Source organism: Rhineura floridana, chromosome 3 (assembly GCF_030035675.1).
Source record: "Rhineura floridana isolate rRhiFlo1 chromosome 3, rRhiFlo1.hap2, whole genome shotgun sequence".
Classification (NCBI taxonomy): Eukaryota; Metazoa; Chordata; class Lepidosauria; order Squamata; family Rhineuridae; genus Rhineura; species Rhineura floridana.
In genome coordinates, this window is record NC_084482.1 from 45,162,710 (window position 1) to 45,180,291 (window position 17,582).

Here is a 17,582-nt window from a genome sequence, read left to right on the forward strand (position 1 = left end):
CGATCTTCATTCAAATCCAGAAATTTTACTAGAGCATTAACAATTTTATCTCTGATGTCTTCACCTGTTTCCTCAGGAATTGCACGGAATCTCAAACAATGTTCTTTATTTTTCATTTCAGTCACAGCCATATAGTCCAAGTTTTTTTCTAATTCCAGATTTAATATATCTGTTCTATTCTCCAAGATTTGTACCTTTTCTTTAGTGTTTTTTGCATCCTCCTTTATTTGCCCAATTGTCCCTTTAATCTCATCCACTTGTGTTTTAATATAGTCTTTTATATCTGTCAATTCAGTTTTCATTTCCTGTTTTATATCATTAATCCCTTCCATTATTTTTTGAAACATATCTGGGGGTATAACCCCTTCCTGTGGATCAGTAGAACTTCTTCTTCGCTCCTGGGTCTTAGTTGCTTTTTTAGTTGTCATTTTCAAGAAAAGCCTTTAATTTCTGATATTAATCACTGTTCCAAAACCTAGAGGCAGTCTATTTCTTTTTTTTTCCTCCACCAACAAAAAAGTTAATATTCCAGGCCTGTTATTGAAGTCCAGCCAGCACAGCACAGTTCTTATCTACATCCAAGAATGCAAAACAATTCTGGTTGCCAACACCAAACAATTAGTAACATATACGAGCAGCAGATTCGTCCAAAAAGAAATAGTCCAAAGAGAAAAATAGTCCAAAATATAATAATTACCTCTCATCCGTTTTTAAACTTTAAAACTCCAAATTCAGGCCAGCTTTTTGTTGTAAAAAAAGTATATAAGTTGTTTACATTTTCTTTCTTCCTTAATTATATTTAAAAGAGAAAAAGTATGACTCACCCAGGTTTCTCAGTTGCTGATTCATAAACAAATCCCTTTTATTGTAGTAATTTAAGCCAAATGATAAGATTTAGACAGAAGTAGGCTCGCTGGTTAAGAACGTTTTTTTTAAGAAGAAAAAAAAGAACGTTTCGCTTTTTTCCAGTACAGCTTGCGTGGAAATCCTGACTCCGTCTTCAGCCGATCGGCATGCCTTCTTATCTCAGGAATTTCCTGATCAATTCCAGCCGCCGACAGCTCAACGAAGTCTTGTGGAAAATCTGATCGGTTCTCCTATACCTTGGAGAACATTTAAGCCAGTCCAAGATTCCTCTTGGCTGGCTTTTAACCTGAAAAAAGCTTCCTCTGAGGCAGAGCTCCCTCAGAGACAACCACCAGCCAGCACTCCTTCCGGGAAGTCAGCCAGGGAAGGTCTTGAGTGAGCCAACTTTGGGAGGCTCTTCCAGATGAGGTTTTTGTTGTGTACTCAGCCTGCCTTATTCACTTATTTTTTCAGAGGGCCCTACTCTTTAATTGCTCCTGTTCTTCAAACAAGCTGTCATTCTTTAAATGGAGGATGTAATTGTCTGTCATGCCATACATTAAAATTAAAACTTAAAAAAAAACATCCTAGGGGAGGCAAAGCACAAATGGGGGGAGGCAGTGCACCCATTTGCCCCACCCTTGTTGCAGGGCTGCGCCCCACTACTGTAAATTAATTATTCATTAATAGGCAAAAAATCTTGCGGTTTAAGAACCAAATTCTTCCAAGCTGCACAGAAAGTGGATTGGCCTGTGAAAGACCAACTCAAATTGTGTTTGCATTTTTACAAATTTGTAGGGCAGTTCAATATCTCAGACAGGAGGTCAGGTCTCCTGCTCCCTTGGTGCATTCAGTATGAAAATGAAAAAATGAAATGGACTGCCTTCAAGTATATCCCGACTTATGGCTACCCTATGAATAGGGTTTTCATGGTAGGCGGTATTCAGAGGGGGTTTACCATTGCCTCCCTCTGAGGCTAGTCCTCCCCAGCTGGCTAGGGCCTGCTCAGCTTGCCACAGCTGCACAAGACAGCCCCTTCCTTGTCTGCAACTGCCAGCTGGGGGGGGCAAATGGGCTCCTTGGGACTATGCAGCTTGCCCACCACTGCACAGGTGGCAGGGCACATAACCCCTGAGCCACTCATTGTGGGAGTGATCTTTAGCTGGCCCTTTACACCCAGGACACACGAGCGGGGATTTGAACTCACAGATTCTGGACTTCCAGCCAAGCTCTCCTCCCTACTGTGCTATCACTATAGCTGCCCAATTTTCCTGCTTTTTAAAATTTGATAGAAATATCTGTTGGCTATAAGTACATTCTTAAACCGCAAGGCTTTTTTGCCTATGAGTGAATTTCCCTGCTTTGTAGTCCGGGAGGTAAGAAATGGGATCCTGTGCAAGTTTGCTGAGAATGGATTGATCATTTGCATGCTTATTGAGTTCAGTGGGATTTACTCCTCTGCAATCATGCCTAGGATAGGTGAAACTGACCACAGGGGAGGGGAGCAGGGGAATGGGATAGGGCAGGAGGGGGAGGGTAGGTTTGATCATTTGCATGTTTATTGAGTTCAGCCGGATTTACTCACATGTAATCATGCTTAGAATAGATAAGTAGGTTAGAATAGGTGAGGAGGGAAGCCTGGAGTGGGCAGGGGATGAAGAAGAAGGAAGAGGGGAGGGGAGGAAGAAGGAAGGAGGAAGGGAGAGGAGAGGGGAAGGAGGGGAGAGGCAGGTTTGATCATTTGCATGCTTATTGAGTTCAATGGGATTTACTCCTGTGCAATCATGTCTAGAATAGGTAAAACTGACCATGGGGGAGGAGGAGGGGCAGGGAAGAGTAGAGGAAAGGAAGAAGGGAGGAGAGGGGAGCAGAAGGAGTGGGAGGGGGAAAGGAGGAGATTGGAAGGGGAGAAAGAGTGTTGGAGGAAAGGGGAGGGGAGGGAAGGGGCAAAAGGAAGGGGAGGGGAGGGAGAAGAAGGGAGAGCAGGCTTGACCATTTGGATATTTATTGAGTTCAATGGGATTTACTCATGCTTGAAAATGAAATGGAATCGATTCCAACTTATGGCGACCCTATGAATAGGATTTTCATGGTAAGCGGTATTCAGAGGTGGTTAACCATTGCCTTCCTCTGAGGCTGAGAGGCAGTGACTGGCCCACGGTTACCCAGTAGGGATGCCAGGTCAGAAGCATCCCATACCCTGATATTTTGGGAGCGGGCCCAAGTGATGTCATGGGGCGGATCCAAGTGATGTCATGGGGCAGGTCCAAGTGACATCATGGGGAGGATCGAAGTGATGTCACAGGGTGGGTCCAAGTGATATCATTGAGCATGATACATTAAGCATCAACCACAGTTGCTTGGCACATACAATTCATACAAAAACATTTATCTGATTGGAAATTAAGATAGAAATCTTAGCTAAAAGATGGAGCCTGGGTAGGGAACATTTAATCTAGCCAATTTGCTTCTGGCAAAAAGGGTTCAAGTGCCCTCAGGCCAGGCCAGGCCAGTCACCAGAAGGCCATTGTAGGAAGAAAGGAGTCTAGTGTTGTGGAGATGTTAGATGGGAGCACTCAGGAGTAAAGATGGATACCCCCCAAAAGCTGCAATTCTAAACACACTCACTAAGGGACTAAGCCCCATAGAACTCAATAGGACTTACTTCTCAGTAGATATGGGTTGGATTGTGTTGTTGGTAAAGCTTGACTAGGGATCCTCTGCAAAGATATCCATATCCAAGTAGGGTTGGCAACCCCCTGCCTGTTATACCCTGCCCCTACCTTTTAACATCCAAATTTCTTTACAGATTTGACCCTTCACTTCAGAAAGAGGTCTGAGTAATAAGATTCTCTACCCTTTTCTGTCTCCCTGTGGGCTGCTATAAACTCACTTTATCAGCCAACCCAATTCCAGTGAATATAATTGACAGAGAGAAAGCACACATGATTTGGTCTACTTTCATAGGCAGCAGCTTGGGAACAAGAACAATTGCAGCCACGCTGCCCAGTAAGTGAATTCTCTTTTACCACTGTTGGACAAGAAACAAACAACAAGGTGCATCATCAGTGGGTTTAAGACGGTTGAGCTGAGCGCATGGAACCACTGTTGTTGCTTCTATGGATGAAAGGGAGTGAGGATAAAGGTAAATGAAATGCAAATAGAAAAAGAACAAAAGACAGTGATGATTTCTTAAATGCAATAGCATACCAACCGCAACAAGATTCCTATGAATAAGGCAGAAAAGTAAGCGTCTCACAACCAGTTAGGATTCCTAACCAAAAACCAAAAATATGAAAAATGAAGAAATATTTGTATAAGCATGACTATCAAATATATTTATTATTTACACAACCTGTAAAGATATTTATAGTGCAATCCTACATTTATTTATTCAGAAGCAAGTCCCAGTGTATTCAGTGGGGCTTACTCAAACAGGGACAGAAATGCAACCTCAAGTGATGAGCAACTTCATTCACGCAACTCAGAATTCAGAATCATGCCACTTTAAGCTGTTTTGCAACTGTTTATACTTTTTTTATAGTTATTGGGTTTTAAAGGGATTTATTTCTTATTGTGAGCTGCCTTGGTTTCCAGACTGCAACCCTACCTTACAGGGTTGTGGAAATATACACACAAATACTGGAAATGTAAAAATACATACACCCCATATAATAGTTTATTGTCAAAACCAGTTGATCATTGCAGAACATTAAAAAAAAATCAATATTAGTTTTCTACATAATAAAAACCGTTATACCTAAGTAAGCCCTGCATAATTACTTTATTTGATTTTAGAATGATGTTTTTGTATTATATTGTATTTTATTGTATCTATGTTCACCGCCCAGAGAGCTATTGCTAGTCGGGCGGTATATAAGTTTTAAAAATAAATAAATAAATAAAATAAATTTACAAAATAGGATTGGAGAGGGAGAGAAAAATATACAACACAAACACAATTCTTTCCTATGTTCATTCAAAAGTCCCATCAATTTGCAGCACAATCCTAACCATGTCTACTCAAAAGGAAGTCCTATTGAATTCAATGGGGTTTACCCTGGAAAGCAAGTACTGGATTAAAGCGTCAACATTACCCTCTTCAAAATTTAAACCTGTCCGACTCCTACACACAAGAGAGAAAAAGACTGAAAGCTTACTTTTTCAATCTATGAGATGTTCAGAAAAGCAGGAAAAAGCACATTTCTGAGCCTTGGCCAGTCACTGCCTCTCAGCCTCAGAGGGAGTCAATGGTAAACCCTTCTCTGAATACTGCTTACCATGAAAATGCTGTTCATAGGGTCGCCATAAGTCAGAATTGACTTGAAGGCAGACAATTCAATTTGACTCTACATTTTTGGCTCTATAATTCCTTGTCAATCACAACCCTGATTTCTTATTGGCTAAAAACCTAAAAGGACAGGGATTAGAGCAGAATTTAGAGCAACTAGGAACTTGTGCCGGGGCAGCTGACATTCTGGTGTATATCTCTGGAACCAGACCACCTAGAAACTTAATTTTTTTAAAATGAAAGCTGAAAGTCCAGAGATTCAAGTGAGTCACCCGGAGACCTGGAGGGGACCCCCAAAAACCAGAGTCTCAGGCTGAAAAACTGAGATCTTGTAACCCTACCACCCAGTGAGCTTCATGGCTGTGTGGGGATTTGAACCCTCGTCTCCCAGGTTGTAGTCCTAGGATAGGTAAAACTGGCCATGGGGAGGAGGAGGGGAGGAGGAGGAGGAGAGGATTAGAAGGGGATGGGGAGGGGAAGGGAGGGGGAAGGAAGCGAGCCGGAAGGGGCAAGAGGAAAGGATAGGAGGGAGGAGGAGGGAAGGGCAGGTTTGATCATTGGCATGCTTTTTGAGTTCAGTGGAATTTGCTCCCGTGCAATCATGCTTAGGATAGGTAAAACTGATCTGGGGAAGGGGAGGGGAGGGGAGGGGAGGGGGAGGAGCTTGGGTGCGTGGGCAGGCACTGGGCAGAGGGGAAGCCTCTCTCCATTCCAAAAGGAAAACATTGTGAACAATATCATTCTTTTTCAGGGTTTCCCCCAGCTTTTTATTCTACAGCAGGCACATTGTACCCTCCCACCCAAATTTAAACCAAAGCTATCCCTGGCCACATCCACACCAGACTGTTATTTCACTTTAGGCAGTCATGGCTTCTCCCAAAGAATCCTGGGAAGTGTAGTTAGTGAAGGGTGTTGAGAATTGCTAGGAGATGCCCTTTTCCACTCACAGAGTTTCTATCAGAGTGGCTGACTGTTAAACCATTCTGGACACTGGAGCTCTGTCAGTGGAATAGGAGTCTCCTCTCAGCACCCTTCATAAACTACAATTCCCAGGATTCTTTGGGGGAAGCCCTGACTGTCTCAAGTGAAATCAAAGTCTGGTGTGGGTGTGGCCCCCTGATTAGCCAAGCGAATCAGCTGTGAACACTGACAATTGGTTCTTACTGAGCATGCCTGACATTACCATTGCATTCAAGCCAGAATTTCTTAAATTAATTAAAAATCAGCCTGGCATTTTTTTAAACTTTTAATCTGCAGATGATGAAGGTCAGAGTATGGGGCAAGGTCAGAGTATGGGGCAAATTCAGTAAGGATTACGGGTACTCTGTGAGTATTGCTGATTTTTAATTAATTTCAACAAATTATGAGAACTGTGACAGAAAACAGTCCAAAAGGGGTCTGGTTTCTCTCTCTCTTTCTTTACACTTTGAACTCTCAGTTCTCTCTGACTGTTTTGTGTATCACCATGAAAATTTAGAGGGTTGTTAAGCAAGCGTTTCTGAGTTCAGGACTATACGTTTTGTAAGGTTTTGTTTTGAAATGAGCTTATGGGAAGGATCAGGATGGCATGGGGGTATTTTCAATTTAACATTGCAGAATGCGAAAAATCCATGCTGGCTATATACAGCCATTCTCGTGGCTGTATAATAAACACAGTATTAATTATTTATTCAGTTTTTATTTTTTTGCCTTCTCATAAAGCTTATCGCTCAATTAGTAACAAAAAAATTAAACAGGAAAGGATCAGAATGGCATGGGGGTATTTTCAATTTAACATTGTGGAATGTGAAAAATCCATGCTGACTATAGTATACAGCCACTCTTGTGGCTGTATAATCATGAGTCCCCAACTTAATGCCTATAATATGAGCTATCTCATAGCATAAGGCTTTCAATGTATTGTTCTAGGTGTTGTCACTGACTTGTTTGTTTTTTCCAGGAGTGGTTCTCGTCACTGGTTCTTGTCTTGGTATTTTTACTAACATCACAGATGGTCTTCCTTGAATTGAATCATGAAATACCTCAGGCATTCCTTGGACAGCTAGATGATCCTTCATTCAATTTTACTGACTTAAAAATTCTTTATACTCCCGGAACAAAGATGGCAAGGAAAATAATGGAAAAAGTAGAAATAATCTCTGTTATGAAAGGTATGTAATATCTATTAAGACATTTTTCTGTATATTATTGTGCATATAGCTTTGATGCTGCAAACTTTTAAGCAGCTTTTAAAAAACTTTTATTTGGGGCTATGTTGTTTTTGAAAAGGCCTTTGTATTTCATTTTATTCATTTCCTTTTAATTTTTTTTAGAAACCTTTCTTAGAAAGGATGGCTTGTTTCTGCTGTGACATGTTTTTGCTTTATACCTTTAAATGACTACTAATACTGCTACCTTTGTAGCTTGTGTCTGTATTGTATTTTTATGATGGATAAATGACCTTGAGTAGCTATGACCCCAAAGGCAGCCTGTAAAAGTTTTAATAAACAAACTTTATTGAATTATGTAATTGTATTTTAATAAAATTAATGGTCCCCTTGCTTGTTTTTCAGCTTGAACAAGAAATTGAACAAGGGCTCAGTGCATAATAATATGTGCATCTATAAGACATTGTCTTTGGGATGAAAAAATATGATGGTAGTTGAATAGGAAGATTTTGCCGACCAGAATGGCCTGCCTTTCCAAGCTTCCAGTTGTTATTGTGACTCTTCCTTTTCACAGTTTAACTCTTTTTCATTGCTTTAACTAGCTACAGTTTAATAGGTCAGAATTCAGGATAACAGTTTACATCAGCTAATCTATTAGTTCCAGAAGTGATGCCTTGGCTAATCCCTATATCTTGTGAGACAGACATGGAATAATGTTACACCTGCATTGCTTGCAACCTCTACACAAGAAGTGATTTCTCTCTCTCTCTTAATCTCTCTGTATGAAGTCTCATGTAGTAATGGCAAAATTTCTGTACTAAAGGTATAAAAGTAGCAATGGTGGAAGATGAAAAAGCGATGGAAGCAGCACGAAAGGAGGATGATGAACTTGTTGGAGTTATTTTTCAAGATGACACTTCCTATCAACTCAGATTTCCTTTTTCTAGAGTGGTTTCTCCAAACAGTAATATCAAGGAAATAGGTAATTCAAGATGAATTTGTTTTTATGTGCTATTTCTTAGATATCCATAGGTATACTGTGAAATTGGATGCAGATCTGGAACCTCATCATTAAGTAAATCATTTTGAGTTTTAAATATAGAATTAGAGGTATACGGATTTATTCTACACATAGATCTATAAGTAATGAATAGGGATAGGATTTGCTGCCTAGTTCCAATCTGCTTGTATTCTGATGGTTCGTTGTTCAATCCTGAGCTGCCTTTTTTTCCTGCTTGCTTTTGCACTTGCCAATTCAATCCACGGTTGTTGTTGTTTTGGCAGCAAAATAAATTTTATGTAATTTTTAACATAAAAAGGATGTTTTTATTAAATGTTGAAGACAAACACAAACACACTCACTTCTTTCAGAAAGCTAACAAAAAATTATACTTACAAGTCTTCAAGGAGGGATAAGAAAAGAAGGTGACTTTACCAGCAAAGGAAAAAGGACCACACCCAGATTCACCCAGCAGAACAGAATAGGGAAAAGGCCGGATGACCAAAGAGTAGTGGCAAAATAGCCCCAGGAACATTTTCTTATACTATTCCATACTTATTTAAACATATCAATATTCATGATTTTGCAAGTTATGTGGTTTACACTGATGGGCTAAAATATAATACCTCCTTGATTCTGGTAAAATTCTTCCCCTTATTCCAGTAAAACCAGCCATCTTGTGACACAGGTTGTTTATCACAAAAAGTCACAAAATGTCCTGCCTGGCCACAGCACCAGTTACTACTGGCCTACTTCTCCTTACTTCTCCATTTTTCTTCTTGGAGCCATTTAATGATACAGCCAACCAAAAGATGTTCCTTGGACATGACACCTGACCAGTTGTTTGTTCTTGTCAGTCAGAGTGACTGGAAATGTACCTTATGCATCATTTCCAGCATGTCTCTGCTTATGTCAAGCTGAATCCTACATATCTGTGGGTTTATCCTTATCTGATTATCCTATGGAATATCTTATGGCATATGATCTATATATTGTATGCACTGACACTATGCTGAGGCCTACAAATAAAAATTCTAACATGTTTAAAACTCTTCCATGAACACACACGCACACCTTTTCCCTAGTAGTTCAGGATACCTTTGATCAAGCACTGACCAGTGTATGAATATTAGTGACCTTGATATCAATTTAGTAGACAGTTCAACCTTCCTTTCTTCTGCTGGAGGGGTCAGCATGGAACTAACCCCTGCTTGGACATGTACACGGCCATTACTTACAATAGGAACTGGGGTGAACCTCCTGTAATGTCACCTACATGTTCCTCTCCTCTGTCCCTGCTCTGAGCGTGTGTAACTTGTAGGCCACAGATCTGTGGAAGAGTAGAGTAGGCAGTCTATGGTCTGGTAACTTCATTACATTTTGCTGGTAATAGAACGAGTAGTAACTTCATTACTTTTGAGGAGTAATTGTAATGTTTCCAGCATTACTTTTGTGCATTACTTGGGGGGGAGCAGGGGAAGTCTTCTGCTCCTCTGATTTGTGAATAAAAATCATGTGCTTCAAATTGGGCTTCTGTGCAGCGTTGTTCTTCCTTTATGCTCTATGGATGCTTAGGAGGCGACGAGGGAGGAGGTGGAGAGCGAGACGGGGTGGAGAAAACAATTGTTTAAAAATTGACAGGAGTGGAAGGAGAACAGAGCTGGAGGCAATAGATATATACAAAAAATATGTGTGTTGGAGTATCATCATTGCTGGGGGTGGGGTGAGGGGATGTGAGATTCTGTTATGCCATTCTGTTAATCTTATGGATAAAAATATTTACTACCCTCTGTGTGTGTGTGCTTATTTTTAATGTTGTTTTAGGCTACTTAGATGTGCAGCAGCCAAGGCCAGCACCTTGTAGGCAATTTTTAAAAAAGTAACTCAAATGTAATTGTAGCAATTACTTTTGAGTAAAAGTAAAGTAATCAGTTACTTTCAGAGCAATTGTAATTGTAACAGTAATTACTACTTTTGAGGGGCCATGTAACTGTAACTGTAATTTATTACTTTTTAAAAGTAATCTTCCAAGCTCTGCTCCATATGATGTGCCTAAAGAGAGGGAATGAGGGTGCCAATCAATGCTCATGAGAGTGAAGGATATGGTTTATGCCTTTAAAGATGAAGGTGTGGATTAGGTATTTCTGTGGATTAAGATTTGCCTACAGATGTATCTGGTCACTGCTAGCTGTCAAGTCTTGGCCACGTCAGTGCATTCAAATTCGTCAAGCCAGGGAGCAAACATCTTGTGCCTGCCTCAACTGTGAAGTGGTCCAAATTACTAGGGAATATCTTCTGCTTCCCAGCTGAAAAAATGAGTATGAAGTATTGGAATTTTCAGCTAGTGTGGGAGAATAGAGAGACTGGAAATACTAGTTGTCCAAACCCAGTAGGGCACAATCATTGGCGCACGGGAAATTATCAACAGTGAGCTCAGTTGAAACATCTTCCCTCCCTTCCTCGCTCAGGTCTGCTCTCAGACTCTCAGTGCACATGCAGGGGAGTACACACCATATAGTATATCAACCAGATTAGGAAGCCTGTTTCATCTCCTGTATGCTCATCCACAACCATCCCTTCCTTCTCTGTTGCCAAAAACCTCTATTCACAGAGGCTAAAACACAGACAGACTTTTAAACCTCAGCCCTATTCTGTGCTTTCTAGGAACTGCAAGATGTTTCTAAGAACGTCCATTGTTTCTGCGTATTTTTATTTAATCATTGAGGCATCCTCATTATTTATGTATTTATTTATTGAATTTTCTATTTGGGGCTATTTGGGTTACCAGTGGTTTGAGCACGTTGATGGTATTCTCATATATCCTGAAGATGTCGGCTGGGGTGTCAAAAGCCAACAGGTGAAGCTCTAACAAAGTGGTTGACTCTAATAATCGTCTTACTGCCAACTCAATTCCTATTGACCATTTAAGGTGCTTTGACCCATGCAGACTGTCCAGCATTGGGACAGATGTGAATAAATGTGAATGGCGGGAAAGGCCACTGAGGACAAGTCTCAGGGGGAGGTGGTCGCTATCCGGTCTGGCTTCGACAGAAAATTCTTTGACGAAAGCAACTAAGTGAGGTGACCCAAGATATAGTCCACTACGCTGGCGCCTTTCCCTGAAATAAAAGTATAAAACCCATAAGAGAAGTCCAGGTACGAGCCGTTGAAACAAATTAACTGGGATCTAACAATCAAGTGAAACAAGGCGCACCCATTTTTGTTGATAGTCTTATCCCGGGACAACCGAGGTAAGGTGGTCAGATCATCCGATGAGGCCCAAAAGTTATTTTCTAAGCAGGGGTAGCTGACACCCATTCTTGCATTTAAGTCCCAGCTAATAAGCAAAAGGTGGGACGGATAATCGCATAAAAGGTTGTCCAAATAGTTCTCCAGTTCCAACCAGATGGACAAAGCTAGACAGGAATGCAGGGGAGGAAAATATACATTTAGACATATAAGGGGGGGAAAATCAGAGGCACGTATTATTAAAGGCAGGCAAATGTCAGGGGCTGCTCCCTGAGGCTCTATGACAAGTACGTCCAATGTAGTAGCTATCAGAGTTGCTAAGCTGCCACTACCATGACCCACAGCTGCAGTTCTCTTTGCCGGCTTCTCCCAGATCTTGGAACCCTGGAGGGAGAGGGAGTTAGTGTCTAAGAGCCATGTCTCTTGGAGACAGAGAATATCAAATGATTGTAAAAAGCCAATCAGCTCCAAGTCCGCCACCTTGTTTTTCCATCCTGTGATGTTCCACGAGAGAAAGTTTGTATAAGGGCCCTGCATTTCAGGACAGCTCTTAGAGGTTTTTTGTTTTTCTGGCGGTGATAGCAGCCCAAGAGGGGTCAGCGGAAGGGTAGAATCTTTAAATGTTTGGTTCCGTCATTGCATTGGGTTACTCAAGACCGAGATTTGCTCAATGTCCGGATTTAGGATGCTGACATTTGAGGAGATTGGGCCATGAGGGCACGCCGGGGGGGCATGATCGAGGCACAGGCTTCCCTGGGGATCCCAGTTCATCGGTGTCCAAATAGTACATATTGAGCCAGGAGGGGCCTCCAGGGGGCTTAACTCAAAGGCTTGAGTGCCTGGCCAAGGTCAGGCTCACCGGGCTTTGGGCTGCGTTGTTAAGAGAGATTGAATTTATTTCAGCCATTACCTGATGGATTGTACGGCTTGGGGGTGTTATGCTCGGAGGGTTATCCGAGTTTCCAGTTTGAGCGGCAGAAGGTGTCAGAGATTTAAAGTGCGACAGCCCTCCACTATGGGAGGGAGTGTTGTTACCAACTTGCAGATTTCCCAGGAGCATTTTAAGGCGAACCAATCTAAGTACGATGTTTGTTTGATCATTCTTTGGTAAGCCACAGAAAGACTCGATCAACTGAGTTTCCTCCGGGTGGAGTGCCTCAGTGAAGCAGACAGATGCGGGATCTGGGTCTTCCGATGAGGGAATAGTGCAAGGAGCCGGCTCTGTGTGGGGCATGTGGCTGGACAGGCTTCGACTGGCTGCCAGTGCCATGACACTCCTGTGGGTGGTTGGAGCTAGGCCAACAACTCCTAGTGGTTGTGGAGGAGCCACGTTTATGAAGAACCATGTGATTGAGATCCTGCTATCCACAAAAGCGGCCCTGCTATCATAGACCATTCTGGCTACGCTTGAATTGAGACGGCACGAGCAGTCCTATAATTATTAAAAAGATAATCAATGTGTTTGATGTGGGATGTGCGAAACTGCCCAGGGAGAATAGTCTCCAGGAGGTCCAGAAAATGAAGTTTCCAATGGTGTTGTATTTGGAAGCCGGGCAGCTTTGGGTAGTTTATTAGAACTAGCGTATCCGGAATCAAAGTCAGGTTCCAATGTGCTTTAATTTGGCATCTCTGGTCCTCCGCCATGTCTGATCCAGAGATGGAGGGAGTGCAATGACCCTGAGAATGCCCCAATGCTTGGACAGGTGGTAAAGAGGGGGAATCAAGCGCTTGCAAGGGTGATAGAAGGTTAGCCTCTTCCGAGGAGTTAGTTTCCACGTTCCCCTTTAGCGGCTTTTTGGGAACCTCAGCTGGCTGTGTCTTGGGGGGCTGGTTGGCAGGATCAATTAATTTGAAAAGTGGTTTATAATTCAATTTCTTGTACCGGGGTAATGTTGGGTTTTTTATGTTCTTTGACTTTTTTGAAATTTTCTTTGGGCGTCCATAGTTGATTTTGTACTTAGGAGATCTTAACCTTGTTTGTGAGTGCTGACTGTTGGTAGGGACCGCCTCTCTATCTCCATTCCCTTGGGGGACCCTCCCGATGGCATTTACCAGGGTACTCAGCAGGCTGTTACATTCAGTAATTAAAGATTTAATAAGATCAAGTTCCTCCAAGATCAGGAAAGACCAGCCTGCTAGGGGGAAGTTTTTTGTAAAGGGTGGAGGAGAGCCCGGCATTTTTTCTGGAGTTTTAGGGGTTTCCTTAAATGAATCAGTCCTTGTAGGTACAGAATTTGTTGGGGCCAAAGCTTCTATGTGTACGTTCTCCTTGACCTGGAAGTGAGGCTGGAAATCTGCATCCGCTATTTCTTTAGCTAAGTTCGATAGGGAGGGGTCATCACTTAGCCTGAAATTATCACTTTTATAATTTAAGGACCAATCAAGAATGGAGCCCAGTGCCGGTTGAGGAGAGAGCTGCAGCTCCTCCTTGGGTTGAATCTCTTCGTGCTTTGGTGAAAAAAATTGTGTAATCTTAGCCTGCCGATCGTTTGAAAGGGCCTCTCCTGTTTGAGGCATTATGCCTAAATCTTTATACCTCTTTCTTGTAAGTACCATAGTAATATTGAGCCCTTGGCTCTCTGAAAGTCGGCATGGAATACAAACAGAAAAGAATAGGAGAAAACTGTATTAGGGTGTGGCGAAACTTTGTCTTTTCCTTTAGCTGTCTTACGATAATAGCCGAGTGGGAGTCCTTCTGCATCGATTCTGCTAATTAAAAGCTTTTCTTTCTGCTGACTTTCACTTTTCACCCTACAGCTGATACCAAATTAATTTTATTTTCTTACCTTCGAGTCTTCTTCCCCAGCGTGTAAACTTGCTAGCCGGAATGGGAGGGTAGATAGCTATTAAGACTTCAAAGGCTGTTCGGGAAGCCGTGGGGGTAGAGGCCTTGGAGATTGGTGAGGCAGATAAACAAAGAAGCAGGCAGGCAAGAGAACAGTCCCTTTTAAAACAAGACTGGCTTGTGTCGGCCACTTTAGACAGATCTACTGGTACGGACTGTTGAAAATATTGAGATTGATAGAGCTGTTAAAATCTTCCAGGCGATGGAGGAAAAATAAACCAACCAGTGATGCTTGCTGCCATCTTACCAACTCCCCCCTCTCCTGTGTAGAGCTCATACGGCTCCATGGTATACCCCAGAGCTGAGAGTAATGAAACAATATAGGAGACAGCTTGAGTGCAGATGGAGGCGAACTCCTGGTGTATGCAATTATACACTGGTAAGTGCCTATGGTAAGCTGTATTAGGGGCAGTGAGGGCAGCGAAAAAACAATATTTTGCTGCCACTATCAAATCATCAATCTGCCGCCCAGTGGAGCTCTTCAGAATTGTCCGGGGGCTATTACACTCTGGCCCCAGGGACATGGTAGTACCATCTGAGGCCCGCTGTAATGAATTTGCTAGGCACTTCCAGGATAAAATCTTTAGCATCTGCCACGACTTAGACTCCAGTGTTATAGCAGGTGAATCAAGCGAGGTATCCAGAGCACAGCCTTGTCCCGATTTCTTGGATGAGTTTCAGTTGGTGCAGCTTGAGGATGTTGACAAGGTGCTTGGACAGGTTCGTGCAACCACTTCTGTGCTGGATCCTTCCCTTCTTGGCTAATAAAAGCTGGCAGGGATGGAACAGCTGGCTGGGCCAGGGAAGTGATTAATGCCTCTCTGCGAGACGGGGTGGTCCCTGGCTGCCTGAAAGGGGCGGTAGTGAGACCACTCATGAAGAAACCCTCCCTGGACCCAGAAAATCTTAATAACTATAGGCCGGTAGCAAATGTTCCATTGCTGGGCAAGGTCCTTGAATGAGTGGTTGCAAGCCGGCTCCAGACACTCTTGGATGAGACTGATTATCTGGGTCCATTTCAGTCAGGTTTCAGGCCTGGTTTTGGCATGGAAATAGCCTTGGTCACCCTGTATAATGACCTCTGTCGGCAGGACCGGCTCCAGGAATGCCGGGGCCCTTGGGCATCAGCCTGCCCTGGGCCTCTCTGCTCCCCTTCCGCAATCCATGGTACGAGCTGCACCGCGGATAGCAAGACAAGAGCTTCCGAGCCACACGCCACCGCTGCCTGCCGCCCGCCGCCCGCCACCATCCCCCCGCTTCACCTACCTTTCTCTGTTCTCTGCAGCTGGGCGTGCTGTGTGCGCAGGGTTGCCATGAATTAATATGGCGGCCGATGTTTCCTTAAGGGCCTGAATCTTCTGCTGCCATTTTGGTTGATGGCACGCAGTGCGTGCATTGCTGCCATCAACCAAGATGGCGGCAGAGGCTTCATTCCCTTATGGAAGCCTCGGCTGCCATCTTGATCGATGGCAACCCTGTGTGCTCAGTGTGCATAGCTGCAAAGAACAGCAGAGAAAGGTAGGTGAAGCAGGGGGATGGTGGCAGGCAGCGGGCGGTGGCAGCAGGTGGCTTGGAAGCTCTTGTCTTGCTATGTACGGCACGGCTCATGCTACGGATCGTGGAAGGGGAGTAGAGGGCTCGTCAGGGGTCCCCCAGGGGCTCCTGTAGCTGCGGGACCCTTGAGCCAGTGCCCAACATGGCCGCCCATTGGAACCGGCCCTGTCTGTCGGGAGAGAGACAGGGGGAGTGTGACCCTGTTGATTCTCCTTGATCTCTCAGCGGCTTTCGATATCATCGACCATGGTATCCTTCTGGGAAGACTAGCTGAGTTGGGAGTGGGAGGTACTGCATTGCGGTGGTTCCACTCCTACTTGGCAGGTCGCCTCCAGAAGGTGGTGCTTGGGGAACATTACTCGGCACCCTGGACTCTCCAGTATGGGGTTCTGCAGGGGTCAGTTCTGTCCCCCATGCTGTTCAGCATCTACATGAAACCATTGGGTGCAGTCATCCGGAGCTTTGGAGTGCGTTGCCATCAGTATGCTGATGACACGCAGCTCTATTTCTTCTTTTCATCTTCTTCAGGTGAGGCTGTCAATGTGCTGAACCAGTGCCTGGCTGCGACAATGGACTGCATGAGGGCTAATAAACTGAGGCTCAATCCAGACAACACTGAGATGCTGCTACTGGGTGGTTCTTCTGACCAGATGGTGGATGTCCAACCTGTCCTGGGTGGGGTTGCACTCCCCCTGAAGGAGCAGGTTCGTAGCTTGGGGGTTCTCCTAGGACCATCTCAGTCACTTGAGGCTCAGGTAGCCTTGGTGGCATGGAGTGCCTTCTACCAACTTCGGTTGGTGGCCCAACTACGTCCCTATCTGGACAGGGATAACTTGGCTTCAGTTGTAACCTCTGGTAACCTCCAAATTAGATTACTGCAATGTACTCTATGTGGGGCTGCCTTTGAAGACGGTTCGGAAACTGCAGCTTGTGCAAAATGCAGTGGCCAGATTGGTAACAGGGACCAGACGATTCGAACATATAAAACCGATTCTGGCCCACTTGCATTGGCTACCTGTATGTTTCCGAGCTCGATTCAAGGTGTTGGTTTTGACCTATAAAGCCGTACATGGCTTGGGACCACAATACTTGATGGAACGCCTCTCCCGATACGAACCCCCCATACACTACGTTCAAGATCAAAGGCCCTCCTCCAGGTGCCTACTCCAAGGGAAGCTTGGAGGGTGGCAACAAGGGAGAGGGCCTTCTCAGTGGTGGCCCCCCAAATTATGGAATGAAGTTGCTGATGAGGTGTGCCTGGCGCCAACACTGTTATCTTTTCGGCGCCAGGTCAAGACTTTCCTCCCAGGAATTTTAGCATGTGTTTATTTTGTTTTGAATTTTAAAATTGTGTTTTAAATTGTTTTTAAAATATGTGTTTTAAATTGTATATTTGTTTTAATGTTTTTGATTGCTGTAAACCTCCCAGAGACCTTTGGCTATGGGGCGGTATACAAGTGCAATAAAATAAAATAAATAAATAAATTTGGCATTACAAGCAGCAGCCTGCTGTATAGGTTTTCCCTCCTGTAACAGTTTTGCATTAAAATTATTTTGGTTATGTATCATCTGTGTGGTCCTCTTTGTAATGGAGAACTGAAACTAAAAGCACAGTGTCTGAAAGCTGATTCAGGCAGTTCCTGGTATGGC

The 17,582-nt window shown here is 43.6% G+C and overlaps 1 protein-coding gene across 4 annotated transcripts in view; it reads left to right on the forward strand.

Annotated features, from left to right (window-relative positions):
• Positions 1-17,582, forward strand: part of LOC133379760 (ABC-type organic anion transporter ABCA8-like) — a 140,721-nt gene that overhangs the window by 18,868 nt on the left and 104,271 nt on the right. For 3 of the 4 annotated variants that reach the window (XR_009761255.1, XM_061615631.1, XM_061615630.1), the window contains exons 3-4: positions 7,077-7,287; positions 8,108-8,266. Coding sequence is in view for 3 of the 4 variants with exons in the window: in XM_061615631.1 (XP_061471615.1) it covers positions 7,077-7,287; positions 8,108-8,266 (370 nt within the window). In the remaining variant the exon portion in view is untranslated. Of the gene's footprint in view, positions 1-6,399; positions 6,464-7,076; positions 7,288-8,107; positions 8,267-17,582 lie in introns of those variants that run through there. The other variant, XM_061615632.1, reaches the window with a different exon arrangement.